The sequence below is a fragment of the Notolepis coatsorum genome (assembly GCF_963971535.1).
Source record: "Notolepis coatsorum genome assembly, chromosome: 7".
NCBI lineage: Eukaryota > Metazoa > Chordata > Actinopteri > Aulopiformes > Paralepididae > Notolepis > Notolepis coatsorum.
In genome coordinates this window covers 130,090,384-130,113,090 of record NC_140171.1, presented here as the reverse complement: position 1 = coordinate 130,113,090, position 22,707 = coordinate 130,090,384, and the positions used below count along the sequence as shown (strand labels likewise).

The window sequence follows — 22,707 nt, the reverse complement described above, 5'->3', positions numbered from 1 at the left end:
AAAGTGCTGACCAACCAAAAGTACAATGAAGAGTCAAACGTACGAGTCAAAAGTAAACGGTAATAGAAAAACAAAGATGAGAGAGAGAAGAGGAGGTGGTGAATGAATGCATGATGAGGATTCATGATCATTTCTCCTGTTCGTACTTTTTGTTTAACCTTTTATTTACCCAGGGTAGGTTCGCTGAGCACAGATGCTCTTTTTCAGGAACGCCCTGCTTCACATTCACACAGTTCCATTCACACCTGGGAGCTGCCCAGTACAACCACAGTCGACACCATTGGCCACTGAGCAACTCCACTGGAGCAGTTGGGGGTTAAGTGTCTTGCTCAAGGGCACTTCAGCGGTAGTTGTTAAGGGTATGGGAGAGAGTTATGAATTCACTTCCCCAGCCCAGATTTTTCCTTCCGGTCCCGGGGATCGAACCGGCGACCTTCCGGTCACAAACCCGCTTCTCTAACCTTTAGGCCACCGCTGCCCCTCTCTTGCTCTCCTTCTGTCTGCTCTCAGAGTAAAGAGGAGGTGATGGCAGTGCGACTGAGGGAGGCTGACAGTATGGCTGCCATAGCGGAACTAAGACAGAAGATTGCTGACCTAGAGATACAGGTGTGTGTGTGTATGCGCATGTGTGTGTGCATGCGTTGTGTGTGAGAACTGTGTGCGTGCATGCTTGTGTGTGTGTGTGTGCATGTGCATGTGTGTGTGCATACGTTGTGTGTGAGAACTGTGTGCGTGCATGCTTGTGTGTGTGTGTGTGTGTGTGTGCGTGCGTGCGTGAGTGAGTGCGTGCGTGCGTGCACGTGTGTGTCTGTGTGTTTTAACAGCCTGTGTGCTTTGTGTTGTGCAGAAGGAGGCAGGGCTGATTCAGGGTCAGCTGAACCACTCAGACTCCAGACAGTACATCACTGAGCTCAGAGACCAGATTTCTGAGCTCCAGAACGAGGTTAGTCACAGACGCACACACGCACACACACACACACACACACACACACACACACACACACACACACACACACACACACACACACGCGCGCGCGCGCGCACGCACACACACACACACACACACACACACACACACACACACACACACACACACACACACACACACACACACACACTTCTATACTTGTGAGGACTATATTGACTACATTCATTCTCTATAGCCCCTGATTCTAACCCTAACCCTCATCACTAGATGCCTAAAGTTATCCCTTAAGTTTTCCTTTAATAAGTTATGTTACGGTTCAAGGTAGGAATTGAGTTCCAATTGTAGAAGGAAGAAGGAGACGGAGATGTGGTTGCTCTTCTCGAATTGTGTGTTATTTTTATTAGAAGAATCACCAGAGCAAGGATACTGTAACGATAACAAACAGACGCCAGGCGTCAACTGAGAAAATACTTAACCCTTTCAGTGCCACGGACGACATATCTTGTTTTATTAGCCCCCCCACTGAGTGCCCATGACGACAAATATCGGTTTATTGTTTTATTAGCGATCTGAAATCATATTTCATCAACCGAGTCTCCTGTTGGTACACCAGCACCTACAGGAGCTCAGAATGGAAAAAAGCGCCCCCTATCGTCTATCCCTGTGTAACTGCAGGTCAGTCGAGTCGCTTAGACTGACCTGGGATCTGTAGATATGTAGAGGCGGAGCCAGCTGGCTCCTTGTGCTGGCAAGAAGTCTGATCAACATGGAAGTCATCGCGGGACGGGAATCAGCCTGGAATATATATTCACAGCAGCCAATAATCAATCAATAAGCGTGATCGATATTTGGAATGGCGATCAGGAATTGGAATAATCTTTGGAGAACATCTGATCTGAGGTAAGGAATCTATTTTACCAGTCTTGGGATAATCAGAGTTGTATTCGCTGAGATCTCAGCGTTTGCCCTATGTGTGTGTGTGTGTGCGCGATCGCTGATGAGGAAATAAGATAATCGATTTTTCAGCTTGCGTCTATAGCGTGCATACGTACACATATACTATCGATAATCTAGCGTTTATTTGAAAACGATTCATAAATAGGCAGAAAAATTACAACGTTTTTGTGTATTCTAGAATATTCCAGTAAATGTCTTTTATCATGGAATCTTTATATTTTCCTTGAAAACGAGGGCTTTTCAAAATGCTATAAAACGAAAATGAACCGATAAAAAAACAATCCGATTCGACAATGTTGACTGCAAACGAGTCATTGATAAAGCGACAGGCAGATTAGACACATAGCCATAATTTAAAACATAGATTAGGCGTTTTTAATAGGGATGCTCGATATTGGCTTTTTTACCGATACCGATATTCCGATATTGTCCAACTCTTAATTTCCGATACCGATACGATACCGATATCAACCGCAGTGCATGTGAGCGGATCGGAGCGGCGCGGGGCGCGGAGCGGCCGGTTTTGACGTGAGCGAGGAGTGGGTTTTAAAATGAGTCGGCGCGACGTCCGGAGCGAGAGTTCTCCTCCGCTCCAATCCACTCCAGGCCGCTCACAGTGGTTTAACACTGTTGATGTAATATATACATGCAGTACAATGTCAAAGCAACAGATGGCGATGTACAAACATGAAGGCCATTTTCAACCAATGAGAAGGGTTCAGGCTTCGTCACTGTAGAGACGCCCACCATAGATATCTATGACGCCCACACTCACTCCTGTTAGAAAAGCGGTATCGACGCCATTGTTGTTGACGTTAGCTTACATGCTAACGTTAATGGCAGCGACCATAGCATTGTGGCTCGGCTAGCCTATCATCGCTTAATAGAACTAGTGAATGGATAAACAACGTTATTTAACATTGCAGAATGGCTACAATTACAATGCGGCTCAATACAAACAATTGTTAAGGGGCCCAGGGGGTGTAGACTGTTGTAGTTTGAGCTCATTTACACCATGCTCCAAAAAAGAAAAAGAAAAACTGCCGAGCGATCTGGCGCGGGGAGCGGGGAGTGCTCGATTCAAGGTGAGTGGGGAGCGAGCGGAGAGCGACTTGGGGGCGGGGTCAACATGAGCGATTAGCGGAGCGGACCAAGCTTTAAAGAGCGAAGAGCGGATTTCTCGGCCGCGCCGATCCGCTCACGTGGCCTGATCAACCGATACCGATATATGCAGGGTTTCCCCCCAAAAAAACGGAATAATTTCAGGTAACTAATAATTTCACTGGATGCATTCAAAAGGCTTTCTAAATGTAAGCATTATCTGTGCAAAATATGATCATTAAAAAAGTTAAAATTAACATACAAGTTGTTGAATTAAACCAACATGCATACTTTTGACAATAAATAAAATAAGAATTGGTTCTTACTTGCTTGCCTGGGTAAATAAAGGTTAAAAAAAAAAAAAAAAAAAAAAAAAAAAAAAATTTTTTTTACCGATACCGATATTTTCCGATATCACATTTTACTGCCGATATCGGCCGATAATATCGGTCGGCCGATAATATCGGACATCCCTAGTTTTTAACGCTAACATTGAAGTGGATGGTGGCATTCAACGGGTAAATCAAGGTTAAGCAAGGGCTCTGAAAGTGTTAAGGAAGGGGATAAATCATAATAACAGCGACAAGAGGTTCCAGCACTTGTCCTGTGGCCGACTGCATGCAGGTTCTGTTTGAAGATCCGACAAAGAGACAGAGAACCAGAGATGACTAAATAGCCACAATCCTGACATACCACACGCAGCAATTAGTGACAGCAAACCAGAGGTGACAGTCAATCAGTGTAGTTAAGAACTTCTACTCATGCACAATAGAGAGCATCCTGACTGGCAATATCACCTCCTGGTTTGGGAATAGCACCGCACAAGACCGTAGCAGACTACAGAGAGTGGCCCGTTCAGCCGAACGCACAATTGGAGGGGGGCTTCCCACTCTCCAGAACATTTACAACAAGCGGTGCATGGGTAAGGCTAAGAGAATTATCAAAGACTCCAGCCACCGAAACAACTACCTCTTTGAACTGCTGCGGTCAGGCAAGCGATACCGGAGTATCATGGCAAGCACAGAAAGACTCAGAAGAAGCTTCTATCCCCAGGCCATCAGCATGCTCAACGAACAATAACACTATGTAACAACCATCAAATGCACTCACAGCACACACATCCACACGCACACACTCACTTAAACAAACAACTCACTGCAGCACCCACTTTACACACTTTAGAACACCTAAGCACACTTTATATGTATTGGTAAAGAATTTGCACTACAACCCATACCTCATTACACCTTACTGTAAATTGTACCTAAATTGTACCTCATCCCATTTCTGCTTTGCACTATATAGTATATTGTATATTAGTATATTGTATAGTATATTGTATGGTAACTCAGTTACTTCTACTCTGCATTGAACATTGTACATATGTACATACTGAACACTTGTGTCCACGTACGTGACTTCTATTTTTTACTTGCTATACTTATTTTATTTTATACTTATCTATTTTTGTCTAGCACAGTCTCTGGAGCGTAACAGAAAGAAGCATTTTGTATAAAAGTATTCTGTACTTCTGTATGACAACTAATAAAGAAACTTGAAACTTGAAACTAGTGACAGCAAACCAGAGGTGACAGTCAATCAGTGCAATAACATAGAACAGGGTGAAGTACTCCAGAAAGGCGGTAGGGTTTCCAGTCCTAGAAGAGGACAGAAACCCAGAACGTTACAAGTTATCCCTTAATAAGTTATCTAAGTGTATCCCTTATCCCTTAATAAGTTACTACATGCTTCATTTACATATAGACAGTAGGCGGTGAACTGGATATCATTATGTTTCAACGAGAGATTACGGCAACATCTGTCAGTGCCAACATGGACAGCAACAGCAGAATGTGCTGCAGTAAAAGTTTAAATATTTCGGCCCTTGCGGGCAGCTAAGTGGCGCAGTGGGCAAGGCGCTCGAGATGCTGGGTTCGAGCCCAGCTCTCGGCATTGCTACCAGCTTGGCTGGTCGTTCATACTAACACAATTGGCAGTGTTAGGGGTGGGGAAGCTGGTGGGTGGGGATCGGACGTTGTGGACAACGACTCCTACAGGTCGGTTGGTGCGCCTGCGCAGCAGAATCAGGAAGCAACGGGGGCGGCGTGTCCCTCCCACGCAGACCCTCGCCGCTGAGAGATCATGCTGTGCAGGTGAAAAGATGCGACGGCTGCCTCCTCGTGTACCGGAGGGGACACGTGATGCAAGGCTTCGTCCACATTGCAGCCGGCCTGTGGGAGGCATAGTCTAGCAACGTTCAAGACAGGGGAGGGAAGAATTGGAATTACGAAATTGGGATGGCAGAAAAATAGAAAAATAAGGAGAAAAAGTGAAAAAATTAAATAAAATGATTTATGAGTCCTGTGAGATTTCCGATGCTCGTGCAGTTGGGTCTCCAGAGCAGGTTGGACAGAGTTCTAACTGTCATGCAATATGCTTAGCAAGGCAATGGTCTAAACCAGGGATCACCAACATGGTGCCCGCAGGCACCAGGTAGCCCCCAAGGACCACATGAGTTGCCCGCGGCAATCCTGGGTGTATAAAGTGTTGAATATTGATATTATCTGTTTCCCACCTTGTTCAGTCATTGTTGATAATTATAGTGAGAAATCATTAACGTGATCAGTGTCTTCACAAAGATGAGTATCATTTATCATTGATAATAATATATAACTAAAGTCAAACTGAGCAAATTTGTTATTTCAGAATAGTATCAAACTGGTAGCCCTTCGTGCAGTGCCCATGAAGTAGCTCTCAGTTTCAAAAAGGTTGGTGACCCCTGGTCTAAACGTTCAGATTCCACTCATCTCAAACAAGCCTATTGTTTTACATGTGGCATTCTACTCGAGACTTGTTCGGGGTAATTGCAGTGTAAGCAGCGGTTGATTTTTTTTCCGTAGCCGTAGTTTGCGAAGACGCTCTCTGATTGGCTTAGCTCCGACGAGCTCTGGGATAGAAATGTCCGCCTTGTACACACAAGATTGTTCTTGTGTGTAACCCTAACCCTAACCCGCAAAATAACGTTATGAGTGAATCTGCGGTAGTGATATGATTAGATTATTGTATAGAAGATGGGACAAGTAGTTGTTTTGATAAATATGTATTCTAGGAGAATATATATGTAATGTGCGAACAATCTTGTGTGTACAAGGCGGACATTTCTATCCCAGAGCTTGTCGGAGCTAAGCCAATCAGAGAGCGTCTTCGCAAACTACGGCTACAGAAAAAAATCACGCATAAGCAGCTCATGATTGGCGACAGCTGCGCCTCGTTAAGAGTGGTTGTCCACACACAAACAGGTATGGCCTGCACGCGGTAGAAGGCCTGTATGCCAAAACGTATTATCTGCATTATTGGGGGGGGAAGGAAACAATCTTGAAACTCACATGTGCCAGAAACTTGGCTTTATAGAGGACAGACCTTCATCTATCTAACTACTATACTCGACTGGTCTACCGTCTACCCACTGACCTATATATATAACTACTATACTCGACCGGTCTACCCACTGACCTATATATATATCTACTATACTCTACCAGTATACCCAGTATACCCACTGACCTATATATAAGGGTCTAACGCCCAACAGTAATGAAAGGAAGTGGGTGATTGTGGCGTGTATAGCCATACCCCTATGTGCCTTGCACAAGGGTACCTTGCCAGTAATTTCTGATGGAAAGGAGAGCAACACTCATACACTTCCCCCATCTGGATATTTTCTATTTGACCCAGGGAATCAAAACGGTGAGCTCGTAATTGCATGTTTGTTTTTTTAGATAGGGTGCCAAAACCTCCATGACAAAGAATCACAGCAGGCACACTTATTGATGACACATATTCAATGATGACACATAATGGAAACCCTTTGAATTACACCGGGGAAGAGTCTCATTTGCATGTATTTGCAATTGATTTAGACACAAATGTGAAGTGAAATGAAATTAACAGAATTATTATTATTATTCTTTTTGGACATTTTGAGCGGTTTGAGTTGTCCAATGACAATGAAATGATTCTTCATTTGCAAAAAATCTCAAGCAAGTGATAAAAGCACATATGTTGTTGTTCTGTTGCACTTTATCTCCTTCTAGCAAAACAAAGGCAATGGTATTTGCTCCAACTAGGTCAACTGCCTCTCCCCCCTCTATTTTCACCCTTGATGGTTGTTCTATTGAGGTTATTGAAAGGTACAAATACCTTGGCATCTGGCTGGACAATACTCTAGATTTTAAACATCATATTGATGCTTTAATAAAAAAAAACGATTGGGTTAAATCATGCTTTTCCCCCGCCTCCCGGAAACAGGTGGTTATGGCCCTTTTTTTGTCACAACTAGACTATGGCGATTTTCTTGTCCTACTGCCTTAGCCAAACTCGATCCGCTTCATCATGCCGCTCTGAGATTTATCTCCAATTCACCTTATAGGACGCATCACTGTACACTCTATTCACTAATTGGTTGGACTTCACTGGCTACACGCAGGTTGCAGCACTGGTATGTTTTTATATATAAGGCTGTTCTTCGAAAACTTCCATGGTACATCAGTTCCAAGCTTGCATTCATTAAAAACCTCAGATCCAGCACCTGGATGCGCTTTAAAATACCGCCCGTGCGGACTGAGGCAAGTAAAGGAAGCCTATTTTATTTTGGTCCTTGGGCCTGGAATGACCTCCAGACATGTCTCAAATTGGCCTCTCCGATCTCCTTGTATTGTTTTAAACAAAAAATATCGGAAATCCTTCCCACCTGCTGCTCCTGCTTTAATGTTGAATTACAATTTTTGGTTTGATTGCTATTGTTTTATTGTGCTTGTATTTTTTAAACTGAATTTGACTTTTCATTTAAAATATCGGTTGTATGGTAGTCTACTGTATGTGTATTGTGTCTTGTTATGTATGTTTTGTCATAATTTGTGCTTGCCTTCTTGGCCAGATCACCCTTGAAAAAGAGACCTTGTCTTAATGGGTTTTTATTTTCTGGTTAAATAAAGGTTTGCTGATGATTCTAGCATGAATAAGAGTGAGATGGAGAGAAGGAAGAGGACGGCCTGTGTGCAGTCAAAACATTTCCATTGGTTAACCACAGAACCCCTGTGGGGAGGGGGATCTCTGCGATGTTGTCATGACGTAAACACAGATGCATAGATACAAACACACTCGCTGACGCACACAGGGACAAAAGCTGCATGTTGTTGTCATTTGTCAAGCGAGAACACCCCACTGTTACACTCAACCTGAAAGCCTTGCAGCGATGGGACACATTTTTATGAGGTTCTTTTTTTAATTCTATTTATTTTTGGGCTTTTCCTGTATTTTTCACCCATCCCAATTTAGTTGTTATGCCAATTCCATTCCTGGTCGTTGCACACATTGCCCCACTGTCGGCCTGGGGAGGGTGTAGAACTACTAGCCAGCCACTTCTTTTCACCTGACGGCGAGGAGTTTCACTGGGGGAACGTAACATATGCAGAGGTTCACGCTATTTCCCCCAGATCCCCTCCCTGCTGAACAGGTGCCCGACCGACCAGTAGGAGTCGCAGTTTACAACGACCAGGCCACATACCCCACCTGCTTCCCACCCGCTGACACTGCCAATTGTGTAAGTAGGGACGACTGACCAAGCTGGAGGTACCGCTGACAGCTGGATTCTATCTCAGAGTCTCTGCGGTGGTAGGCGAGTGCTTAGTCCACTGCGCTACCCAGCCGGCCCTCTATGAGGTTAATTTGATAGGCGTGAATCTGTCCAGGCTGGAGAGACTGCTCTGATTTAGTCGTACATCTCCTACTGCTGTAGTTGTACATGATACAAGGTGATAAGGCAGACGTAGAAACACTGACTTCTAACTCTGCTGATAGTCACACATCTGATGACTCACTGCACCATAGACCACAGTGGCAGGAACAGACTTTTTTCCTTTTTTTTTTTTTTACCAGCTCGACTAAATTCGCAGAAACTACCCTGTCCTCTTACCGTACTACTTACCGCTACTGGCAGAGCCTGAGGTGTGGCCAGCAATAGCAACCAACCCCCCTTCCCCTATCCACACTCAACTCCAACCCACACATCAGACCAAAACAAAACAAAATAAAAAAGTAAACAAAGTGCAGTACCAAGAACAATTATTTTGTCTAGAGGGATGCTGCTTGACAAGATTACAGATTCTACCTTTAAGGCCCAATCACCCACCACAAATAAGGAATAGAGATATGCTTTCATTCTCCTGGGCCCAGGAGTTAAACACTTTTAATCCCTATCTGATCCGATCAGATTTTTAAATCCCATTTTCTGTGATCCAGGATCAGACAACTCGGACAGATTTTGTCCCGGTATTTCAAAGCAATCCAGGATAGGATCACCCTGATCCAAATTCAGACTTTTCAAGATGACTAGTCCTGAATATCAGTGCTTTAATCCTACCGATATGAAAAAGAATATAAGGAAGACAAGAGACCACATTGCAGAGACATCTATAATGTATAATTATATTGTTAAATACATAAAGGACATGAAATCATAATGGAATTGTAATTAAAAAAAAATACTCCCACTACGTTAACAACAAAAAAAACATTCATTCAAAGGCAGCTGATCATCCAGGCATGCTTTGAGGAGCTGAATTCTAAGTGAGGTTCCAGGTTTCTTTTCTTGAAGATATTTTTTCTTTAATCTAAATTACATTTGTGATTGACAATCTTTGTTGTGATACTTTTATGCGCTTTTATGAGCATAAATATTATGTGTGTGTGTGTGTATATGTATGTGTGTATATACTGTATATATATATATATATATATATATTAGGGATGCTCGATATTGGCTTTTTTACCGATACCGATATACCGATATTGTCCAACTATTAATTTCCGATACCGATATCAACCGATACCGATATATGCAGGGTCCCCCCCCCCCCCCAAAAATGGAATAATTTCAGGTAATTAACATTACATATCTCTTGTTGTGGAATTAACACAACATTATGCATACTTTTGACAATCAATAAAATCAGAATTTGTTCTTACTTGCTTGCCTGGGTAAATAAAGGTTATAGAAATGTAAAAAAAAATTTAAACTTTTTTTTTGAAAACCGATACCAATATTTTCCGATATCACATTTTAATGCCGATATCGGCCGATAATATCGGTAGGCCGATAATATCGGACATCCCTAATATATATGTATATATACATACATTTGTATTTTCTATAAAGGTTTTGTTTAGATTGGTAATATACAGTGTGTAAATGTGGTACTCTCAAGAATATGTCCATATTGGAGTAAAACAGATTTATATTCAAAATTTCAATGGATTAACAAAGTTCCATCTTCAGAGCAAACTCTTTAAGAATGGGTGTGAGTAAACCACAGATTTATATGGTAAAAAGAAAGTGGGCTAACGAGGATACGACATGACGACAAGCAGTTATGTACCTGAATGCGTTCAATGAACTCAGTCATATTTTGGGCGAACATGAACTGAACGTACTGTATTTCCGCTAGATGAACGTAATTGTGAACGCGTTCATTCTCGTCGCTCTATCACAGTATAACTTCGTTCAAAAGTGTGCCAGATTTGGGACGGGCACGCACGCACACACACACACACACACACACACACACACACACACACACACACACACGCACACACACACACACACACAAGGTTTGTGGATAAAGCGGACGCCAAGGCGGACGCCAAGGCTGACGCTTTCAAATTATATATCGATGCTAAATTCGAAGAGGTTAAAACAGCGGCCGCAAATCAATCCGAGCGTATTACTGCAGTTGAAAACACTGTGATCGAATTTACATTGAAAGTCGAGGAGAGCAAGAAAGCTTTTCATGAAGGATTCATGGAGCTAGCGGAGGAGATGCAACAGGGGGACAAAGTGCTTTTGAAGAAGATACATGACAACGAAGAGAAATCAATGGAGAGGCTGCTCGATTCCGAACGTCACTATCGTAGATTTAATATCCGTATTGTGGGATTGGATGAATCGGTCAAATGCACAGACGACACATTTCCAACAGTGTTAGCTGAAATTCTAGGTAAAGAAATCCTCCCCACAATGCCGTTAGTGGATCATTGTAATAGAATCGGTACCCGGGACCCCAACGGCAACAAGGCGAGAGTTATTATTGCTACTCTGCGTAAAACAGAAATAAGAGACACGATCATCAGAGAGGCATGTAAGCAATGGGGGAAACTGAAATATAACGATAAACCAGTGTCGTTCTACGAAGATTTATGCAGGGAGGCTATAATCCGACGAGCCCCTTACAAAGAAGTGTTGCAAAAGCTCTATAAGAGGAAACTCAATCCCAGCCTTCGCTACCCAGCGTCTCTCTCCATTGTGGGGGAAAATGGGAAAAGATTCGGGTTACGCTCGCCTGAAGACGCCGAAGATTACATGAAGCAAACACAACATGATACCGGCCCCTCGGGGCCGGACGCACCATAGGCCCGTCTCAGATGACAAGCATATTCATCTCTTTTTCTTATTTATTTTTATTTTTATTTGGATGACTTTGCCATGGCTTGACTACAAAAGCGGCAGCAATTAAGCCTGTTCAACATTGAGGTACAAAGAGTTTAATACGAAACGATAGGCACTATATTTATAGATTTCTGGTTTTTGTGCAGGCAATAATCTAACGTTGACATTTTGGAACACTCTGGAACATTCTGGATTCTTCGTTCAGGGTCATACTGGAATATACTGGAATACACTGGAATGACATAACTCTTGGATAGGAAGAATATTCTGGAACATAACATCAGTGTATACAAATCAAGATCGATGGCTAACTTTCTAGAATACACTGTACAAACATTCGGTATGTATATGCACATTCCAGATATGGAAGTTCAATAAACCCTCATAACGGTTTAATGCCCACACTTGTCGGGGGACGAACTGCATACAAGGATTTAAAAACCTCATCTTCATCTAAAGGTATAAGCCTGACAAAGTTATTTTAATATTTTAAGCAATTGCTCCATTGCTTTAGGGATTTACATAATTTAGTTCTAAAAATCTCTTTTTTTTGTTTTTTTTTCTCTCTTTTCTTTTTCTCTTTTTTCTAAAGGTTCCAACATATACATGTTAGTAGAAGGTTCAAATAAATATGCCAATTGAGGTATATTTTTCACTTTTCACATTATTTTTATTACATTAATGGGAAGGCGCTAGACCACGAGTGACATTCTATTAAATTAGAATGAAAGTTTTAGATCCTATGGCAATTAGCATAGGAAAGTTAAGGTTAAAAGGCTCACTTTGGGCAAACCGGTGGTTTAAGGGAGGGAGTTATACGCGAAGGTTGTGTCTATGGAACACAGTCCTGTACGACTCTCTGAGGGAGGGGGATTTAGGGGTTTATTTGTATATATGTATGTTTTTAAGCTCGGCTCTCAACGGGACCTCAATAGTTGGATGTATATCCATTGTGAATTCGCACTCCAGAAGCATTACCAACAATTACACAACAACATGTATAGATTATGGCTAGTTTGAATATAATGATCTGGAATACTGGGGGAATAAATAATCAACATAAACGCAAAAGCGTGCTCACACTGATGAAAAACAAACAGGTTGACGTGGCTCTTCTAAGCGAAACGCACATTTTAGTGGAAGACAAAGCTACGTTAGCGGACAACATATACCATAACATTAGTCACTCTTCCTTTGGAACGAGAACCCGTGGAGTTGCTATAGTCGTGAAACGGAAGTTGAATATTGAATTGAAGGGAGTATGGTCTGATGCAGATGGTCGGATAACCATAGCTAAAATTGTATACAGGAATAAGGAAAATAGCGGTATATGCCCCAAATTTGTACGAAGCAAATTTGTACACTACACTTACCAGAACAATGTTAAACCTTCCTGAATACTCATTTATAATTGGTGCAGATTTTAATGCCATTTGGGATCCTGGGATGGATAAATCTTATCCCACCTTTTCCAACGAACAGAAAAATTCATCTAATGCGTTAAAGGATTGGTCGAAGAATACAGGTGTAAATGATCTATGGCGATCACTCAACCTCACGACCCGGAAGTACTCTTGTCGATCCGCAAGACATAACACACTTTCCAGAATAGATTATGTTTTTGCATCCCCGAGACTATTTGATAACTATGACGTGGAAATGGTACCCAATGCACTCAGATCACTGTTATTTACTCCTAAAAGGATAATTTGGTATACTGTCAACCCGATCCCCAAGATGGCGATTTAACTCGATATTGCTGAATAACAAGGAATTCATTACACAACTCAAAGAAGCTCTTTCTGTATTCCTACTGGAGAATGCGAAATCGGTACAGGACCCCAGAATATTATGGATGTCGGTAAAGGGATTGATCAAGGATTTTACCGGGTACTTTTCCTCCAAAATACGCAAGAATCGTTGCTCAAAACTGACAGAGCTGGAAACGCTTTACTCTACGTTATTTTCCTCTTTACAATACAACTACTCGGTTCGACTGGAAATTCAAATTAATGTGTTAAAAAAAGAGATTAATGCCATTTATAAACAACAATCTGAAGTACAAATACGTAGCACAAGACAACAGCACTACTTTCATGGTTCTAAACCAAGTCACCTACTAGCTATGCGGTTAAGAGTCAACGCAAAATTTGCAGATATAACTACCATTAAAGCACAACAAGGACTTGTTACAGACCCTAAAAAAATCAACGAGACATTCAAAGAGTTCTACTCCAACTTGTATAAATCAGAAACGACCTTCGATCAAAACAAAATGGACACATATCTTAATCAAATTAACCTCCCTAAACTATCAGAGGATGACGCTAAACAGGTAGAAACACCCATCACACTAGATGAACTTAGGGAGGCCATATCTGAAATGCAAAGTGGTAGGGCTCCTGGAAGAGACGGTATCCCACCAGAAATGTACCTCTCATGTTGGGACGTAATTGGACCCCTATTACTTAATATGATTTTGTATTCAATCAAGGAGGGGAACTTCCATAAGAACGACAATATTGCACTCATAACAGTCCTCCTTAAAAAAGACAAAGACCCCACCGATTGCGGTAGTTATAGACCCTTAAGCCTCCTCGGAACCGATATCAAGCTGTACTCCAAGGTATTAGCCATCAGACTTCAAAAGCATATGACGTCTTTAGTTCATCCTGATCAGACTGGCTTCATAAGAGGCCGCTTGATCACGGATAATATAAGACGGTTACTACATGTACTAGATGCCAGCAAGGATGACACCACACCTAAGGCGATGCTGTCCCTGGATGCGATGAAAGCTTTTGATAGGTTGGAATGGTCTTATCTATGGGCAGTATTAGAAAGGATGGGGTTAGGAAAAGGATTCATTGATATGATTAAAGTATTATACAAAGACCCATCGGCCATGATTACAACAGGTATAATCACCTCCGAAATCTTTCCGGTATCACGCTCTTCTAGACAGGGTTGCCCTCTTAGTCCCGGACTATTCGATTTATCATTAGAGCCTTTAGCACAATATATAAGACAATCCCAATCCATAGAACCAATCGCAATCAAGGGCACACAACATAAAATTAGTTTATATGCGGACGACGTAATACTGTTCATGCAAAACCCTAACACCTCAATGCCTCATCTTCTCAAGTTGATTGATGACTTTGGCAATCTATCAGGATTTAGGATAAATTGGCCAAAGTCGGCTTTCCTTCCACTTAATGCCCCTGCAAAAAATATACTCCTTCCAGAAGAAATACCAATGGTTAAACACTTCAGATGTTTGGGAGTTGAAGTATTCCCTACTATAAGCCAAACGGTGAAGTACAATTACATAAAAATCCAAGATAAGATCAAATACGACTTTGACAGGTGGTCAAAACTTAAAAGCTCAGTACAGGCACGGGTATCAACACTTTGGTTGCCTAAGGTTAAATTCATGATATACCATAGATTGCCAGCGCTATTTGTCTATGGAGAAAGTCCCCTTCTTTGCAGGGCTATAACTTTTTAAATTCTATTGCTACATTGCCATTATTAGGGCCCATTCAAAGTCCTATATGTATTGTTCATTGTGTAGCAACGTTAAACTTTTTCATTCACATATTCATAGTAAAGTATGGTCTAATGTATAAGTATGTTTTCATCTCTTTCTGCAGCTTTCTCCAGAACGTGATATATAGCCCCAAATGCATTATATTGATGATGAAATACAGTTTGATGGCAATCAGCGAGATATACAAAATTCCAACTAGACGTACTTCTAGAAGTTACTACACGTCATCTGATGTTGACCGGATGGGCGAGGGGGCGTTTATAATTCCGTGGGCAGCGTTATACCAATCATCTAATGTGGGTCAAATGTTGATAATAGCAGTTAGTATCGAACACGGTAACGTTACACGCTGAAACTCACCCCAGTCTCCGCACGCCGTTGGGCGATCATCGTCGAGTAGAAATCTTATCATTATGGGATATATTTTTACCCGGTCCATCTCCAGCTTGTATAATGGTATATACGTCCAAATCATGTTGTTTATCGAGTTATTGCCAATCGATCACCGTGTAGCGTGACGAGCCAGAGTCCCATGAACTATAGCGAGCGCCCGGAAGTACTACGGTCGTCATGACAACCTCTATTCAACATCCTGTTTGGCGATTGCGCCGATCGGCCACCAGATGGCGCTCCTGAACCGCCAGAGAGCTCAGTGGGTCCTGCTGGTGGATCTCAGGCCAGCGGAGGGGACATATTAATCCGATCGCAGATTTTTGAAATATTGATATAAGGACGCTGTACAGCGTCCCCCGGCAACTTGAGCATGGCCAGCAATGACGTGAAAAGACGTTTCATGGCAGTCAAAGTGTTAATATGGATGTCCTACCTAGAATCAACTTCATTAGCTCAATGCTACCGTTACCCCCTCCATGGTTACTGGAAATAATTACACTCTACCGCATACAAATTTATTTGGAATAACAAACCTCCACGTATAAAAAGATCCACTGCACAGAGAAACAAAGCAGACGGAGGTATGGCATTTCCAGATTTTTACCACTATTTTAAGGCCTACACTTTAAGACCACTGACAACCTGGTTTGATTCCCAAGCATCAGTATCCTGGAGACATTTTGAAGTAAATATAGTAGCACCACATAGACTGCAGGACATAGTATACACCAAATTATCAATTAAGCAATGCGAATTGAAATTTGGCCCCATTATTACTCATGCGATCCGGATATGGCGTGAAACACAAAAAAAATATTCTAACCCACATAAATGGCATAGTCATACTCCCCTATTCAATAACAATGCACTCCTGATTGGAAAACGACCTATAAGATACCCTAAATGGGAAAAGCAGGGCATACACACATTAGGAGATGTTTTCAACAAACAGGGTTTTTGTAGTTATGAAGACATACATAAAAAAAATTATCTCACCAGTTCCACATATTATTTTTACGCACAGTTATTGGTATGTTTGAAGGCTCATGGAGTCCCATTAAGGATACCAATTGAACACCACAGATACCACAAATTCTTCTATGAAAGAGAGACATCGAGAGGTTTTGTATCAGATTTTTATCATCAATTACTAACGTCCTCGTATGGAATCCTCCCCCTAGACTCAGTCTGGAGGAGGGATATACCAGACCTGGAAATACATTTTGATTGGCAAGAAGCCTGGGCAAATGTTCGACTTGCGTCACGTAACCCGGACCATCAACAAATTAATCTTAACTATATTCATAGGACATACCTGACTCCTATAAGATTGAACAGAATGGGACTTAAACAAGACTCCAGATGCTCCTTATGTACAAATGGGGATGAGGGTACATTTATGCACATGTACTGGGATTGCCCACCAGTTAAGATATTCTGGAAAGAAGTGTCCCAGCAATTATCAAATTTCTTAATTCTGAATATACCTGTACACCCCTCTGTATTGCTGTTGAATGATGTTTTTGAGTTTGCAGTCCCTATACAGCTAAAGAGATTAGTTTTATCTGGTATCACAGCGGCTAAAAAGCTGATAGCATCAAGATGGTTTCAACCGGAAAAAATGTGTCGGAAGGTTTGGGTTCTTACATATCTCGACGTGATTTATCTAGAAATATCTACAGCAAGAATTTTAGGTGTCAGTGAAACCAAAATTGCAATGTGATTAGAAGTGGTGGAGAGAATAAAAGCTAGCATATGAATTGTAGTGCCTGGTTAGGAGCGAATGATAATGGATGGATTATCCAAGTGGGGGTCCGGGGGGGGGGGGGGGGGGGGGGGGGGGGGGGAGCGAGCGAGAGCATATGTATGTAGTGTATTAGATAGCAAGCATGTTTAAAAAATAATAAAAAAAATAAATAAAAAAAAACATCGGTGTGTGCGTGTTGCGCGCAGAGAGAGAGACTCGTTACCCGCGATGCCGGCCAACCCTTCAAGGCAATGGTAGGGGAAACACTGATAAATCACAGTGTGATGGAAATGCCAGTATTCTGATTGCTGTCTGTGGTTCTATATGGGTTGTGGCAATAATTTTGACAAATAATAGCTCGCAGCAACGTATTGAAAAAAGAACTATAAACTATAAACTAGTTCATTTTTTAAACCATGAACTTTAGTTAAACATTTTGAATGATGTGAACTGGTAGGGTAGAAAGTGAACTTTCCCAACACTGACGACAAGCACATGCCATCATAATAAGGACAAAATGTACAAATAAGAAGAAAAAAAGAAAAAACAAGGCCTCTGAAACTATTTGTTTGTTTTTACTCTGTATTTAGATCAGGCAGCTTCAAGGGCAGAAGGTGACCCCTGGCTCCAGGGTCACTGGTGGAGGTGGGACCACCGACTACCGGGACTTGTGCCTGGCCAGCCCGGCTTCCGCCGAGGGGGACTACCTGAGCTCAGACGAGGACCTCCTACCCAGTCCTCTGCCGGCCAACGCCCTTTACCCGGCCCTGCCCGGGGGGCCCTGCCACCCCTCTGCCCGCTTGGACAGCGAGGGCAGCACGGATAGCGAGGCGGAGGAGCGGGTGAGGACACACCCGGACCCCCAGCAGCTCTATGGTAGCATGGTGTGTGCTGCTGAGGCCCTGGATAACTGACAGCTGGGGGGCGCAGGGGAACGGAAGGGGGGGGGGGGGGGGGGGGCGGTGGGGGTTTCTGTAAGCTTATTTTTTTTGGGTTTGGACTGAAAGAGATACAGAGATGCTGGAACTACACAGGACTGAATTCCTACTACTGTAAACTGGGGCTGCACTCCTCTCCGGTCCTCCTCCTCCTCCTCCTCCATCTCCTCCTCTCCTCTACGCCATTTCATTCCCCACATGGTATACAGACATGATGTTAGTGGATTGGATAGTCTTCTGAACTTAAAAATGCTTGTTGCATTCTGCTCCTCCCAAGTTGTTTGCCCTCCTCCTCGACGTGTCAAACGCCGTCTCCCTCCTTAGACGGGTCTTCATGTCGGGCTCCTCTCCGTTTGGATCGACCCCCCAGACCAGAGCAAAGGACCAAACCACAATGCAATCACTACGTGCAACTCAAAGCAGACGTGAGCAACAGACACAGAGCGAGGGAGTGAAACTGGACCGGTTGAGGCTGTTGAAACTATGGGTTACCGCGACAGCGTGGGTTCCTAAGTAACTGCCGTCTCACTCGAACAGACTGTGAAAGAGGTGGAGGATGGAGGAATGGACGGATGGAATATTTTTCTTGACACCCACGTGTACACTTTGTCTCTCTTCCTCTCTATCTCTCTCTCACTCACTCTCTCTTCTTCCTCTTCCTGCCTGATTGGTTCACGGTGGATTATACTCTGCTCTCCACTTTCTTTTCTCCCGCCATTCGTTTAGAATAACCCACTAGTTGCCCACACTGCCTTCAGAACAAAGGGACTCTCTGACCCATTGACCATATTCACACAGGGACCATTTTTCTCTTAACCCTTTCACTACCACACTACAGAAGGTTAACATTTCACTACCACACTACAGAAGGTTAACATTTCACTACCACACTACAGACGGTTAACATTTCACTACCACACTACAGAAGGTTAACATTTCACTACCACACTACAGACGGTTAACCATCTGTAGTGTGGTAGTGAAAGGGTTAACCCTTTGTTGTGTGTGAAAGGGTAAACCTTATGTATTGTCGCAGTGCACCTTTGGTAGTGTGGTAGTGAAAGGGATAATGTCATGCTCATGTTCCATCCTGATGTCATCACGATCCCATGCTGAGCAATGACATAAGAGCAAAATGGCTATATATACAGTATATACACACATACATATACACACACACACACACACACACACACACACACACACACACACACACACACACACACACACACACACACACACACACACACACACACACACACACACACACACACACACACACACACACACACACACACACACACACACACACACACACACACACACACACACACACACACACACACACACACACACACACACACACACACACACACACACACACACACACACACACACACACACACACACACACACACACACACACACACACACACACACACACACACACACACACACAGGGCATGGGGAGTCAAGACCAGAGTTGTTAAAGCGTATGACTCTGAGCTTGAAGAGAGAGAGAGAGAGAGAGACTGGTGTACTGACTTGTATACATCCATATCATAAGGATGCCACTAAATGGCATTCATAGATGAATATTAACAATTTACCATTCCTAATATGCGTGCTGTGTATGTCTGTGCCTTGCAAATGAAAACAAGGCAAGCAAATTATTACAACGGCTCATGTAAAGAAATGTATATATCCATCATGACCCAGATGAGAAAAAGAACAAAAAAAACTCTCAATGTTGCCAAATCTTTTTTTTTCTTCTTTTTTTGCAATTATTTATATGTTCTAATTTATTTTGATATTTTTTATTTTTTATATATCTATATGAAAATATAATTACAGAGATACTGACAGAGGCCAAACTTTCTACATTGGTTGAGTTCTCACCGTCCTTTGTGCCAACTTGAATCCTGGGGTTGTTGTTAACAGGATTACCATGACGACGCATGTCTGAGAGAGACGGAGAACGTGCTGCTATGATTTATTTTTTTGGTTCTTCCATTTTGTTTATATGTCATTGTTTTTATGTTGTCAGTGTGAGGCAACCACAGCCTCCCTTCACCCACCATGTCATACACCAATTTGAGAGCTACTGTAAAAACTGATTTTAAGTTTTGTATTCACTTTTAACCCAGTATTAACCCTCCTGCCGTATGATCCCATAATGTTAATTATTCTCTACCATAGATAGCTTGATCCTAGCATGCTGATCCTTAAAGTATCCTTGCATTAAAGGAACATGCCAACATTGTGGGAAATGCACTTACCGTCTTCTCCAGAGTCATACAAGAAGATAGATACCAATTTCCTCTCTATCTAGCTATGTGGCTGCAAGCTACCCACGCTTAGCCCAAATGAATGGAAGTAGTGTGGATCAGCTAGCCTAGGCCAAAAACACCTCTCCCAGAGTTTTAAGCCTTTCACTACCACTCTACAGAAGGTTAACCTTTCACTACCACACTACATACAATTAACCCTTTCACTGTCACACGACAAAGGGTTAAGCCAGGCATGCTGATCCATATCTGCTTCCATTAATTTGTGCTAAGCTAGGCTAGCTGATCCATATCTGCTTCCATTCATTTGTGCTAAGCTAGGCTAGCTGATCCATATCTGCTTCCATTAATTTGTGCTGAGCTAGGCTAGGTTGCAGCTGGATAGCGCTCTCCTGAACATACAGCGAGGGAATTGGTATCTATCTTCTTGTCTGACTCTGGAGGTAAAGCGCATTTTCTGTAATGTTGGTGTGTTTCTTTAACATTCAGTAACAGCAGGATGCCGATGGTTAAATGTCTTGCCTCCACCCTTACAAAAGGTATCATGATTTTTGGTATTTCCAGTTTATTCACCAATTTAGTCAGTATACCAATTCCCTGTGTGTGTGTGTGTGTCTGTGTGTGTGTCTGTGTGTGTGTGTGTGTGTGTGTGTGTGTGTGTGCGTGTGTGTGTGTGTCACAGTCCTGGTCGTTGTGATATCCTCTGTCAGTCTGGGGAGGGTGTAGACTACTGCATGTCTCTGATACATGTGGAGTCGCCAGCCACTTCAGTTTCACCTGCCATCTAGGAGTTTCACTGGGAGGGCGGCGTAACAGTTCAGATCCCCTCCCTGCTAAACAGGCACCCAGACCGACCAGTAGGGGTCACTATTTTGCGACGACCAGGACTCATACCTGGTCATTGCAATAGTAACCCCTACTGGTCGGTCTGGGCGCTGGAACGTCTGACCAAGCCAGAGGTACCGCTACCGGGAATTGAACCCGGGTCACGCAGGCGAGCGTGGTATTTCCATGGTACTGACCATTATAATAATAATTTACCTTAGTACAGCCATGGTAAACATCATGGATCGCCATGGTACTACTTTTGTACTTAGATAATACCCTGGTGTATAAACCAATTCAAACCATGATGCCATTTATTTGGTCACTACCCATGATGGTAGTGATACAAATAAATTATGGAAATACTGTGATATTTTCCACGTTATCATGTTAATGGTTTGAGTTGATATCACTGCCCCATATTCGCAAAGCATTTGTGCAGATCTGGAATCACCATTGTCAGTGCAATCATATCAGTTGTTGAAAGCCAAAACTGACGGCATATCAGCACTTTTACTTCAACATGTTTTGTGTCATAATGGGCCGGTGAGTGGTGGGAGTGGGATATTCATCTATAGTGAAAAACATAAACAATGATGATTGTGACTGCAGAGTGTATGGAGAAAAGACAAACTCACATATAAAACCTCAGTATATTCCGTTGACAAAAGGAGATGAAATATATGGAGAAATATTCAAAAATATAGTTCCGGTTAGACAGGAAATGATAGATTTCTAGCTATATCACCTATGGACTGAGTTACTGGGAAGCTGTTGAGGTTGAGTCTGGTGTGTGTGTAATTGATCAAACAGGGTGTAATAGGTACTGATCCGTTATCTCTGCTTTTTGCACTACAGAGAAAGACCCGTTTTCTCTCTTGATTCAAATCTGCTCTTTGACATGAAGCAGCAGGTGTTCTCAGAGGGAGAGTGGATATGTGGCTAAGATCTTGTCTTGGTTGTGATTATCAATTCAGGTGAGGGCTTCTGATAGCATTGAAGTATTGTGTGAAACTATGCTCCAAGCTTATATAACCTACGTGTTATATCATGTTCCATTTCTTGTTTTCACTGTGGAAAACTCTTAACACTACAGAAGGTTAACCTTTCACTACCACACTACAGACGGTTCTGTAGTGTGGTAGTGAAATGGTTAACCTTCTGTAGTGTGGTTGTGAAAGGGTTAACCCCTTTGTCGTGTGGCAGTGAAAGGGTTAACCTTCTGTATTGTCACAGTGAAAGGGTTAACCCTTTGGTAGTGTGGTAGTGAAAGGGTTAAGTTCTCAAAAAGGCTTTGAGTGTGCCTGGCTTTTTTTTATTTTATTTTATATATATATATATATATATATATATATATATATATATATATATAAAAGTATATACCATGGAAATTAAAGGATGAAGGAAAGAGTTGTTGCCAACTGCCAAGAAACTTCTGGTAGTGTCATTTTCTAGATAAAGAGGATGTTGGTTT

At 42.4% G+C, this 22,707-nt stretch overlaps 1 protein-coding gene across 1 annotated transcript in view; it reads left to right on the top strand.

Annotated features, from left to right (window-relative positions):
* Window positions 1–18,096, top strand: part of evi5l (ecotropic viral integration site 5 like) — a gene marked incomplete at both ends in the record, with an annotated part of 68,124 nt that extends 50,028 nt beyond the window's left edge. Inside the window, 3 exons of the mRNA XM_084317958.1 lie at window positions 511–606; window positions 848–943; window positions 17,773–18,096. Coding sequence (XP_084174084.1) covers window positions 511–606; window positions 848–943; window positions 17,773–18,096 — 516 coding nt within the window. The remainder of the gene's footprint in view (window positions 1–510; window positions 607–847; window positions 944–17,772) is intronic.
* Window positions 18,097–22,707: the final 4,611 nt, after the last annotated feature.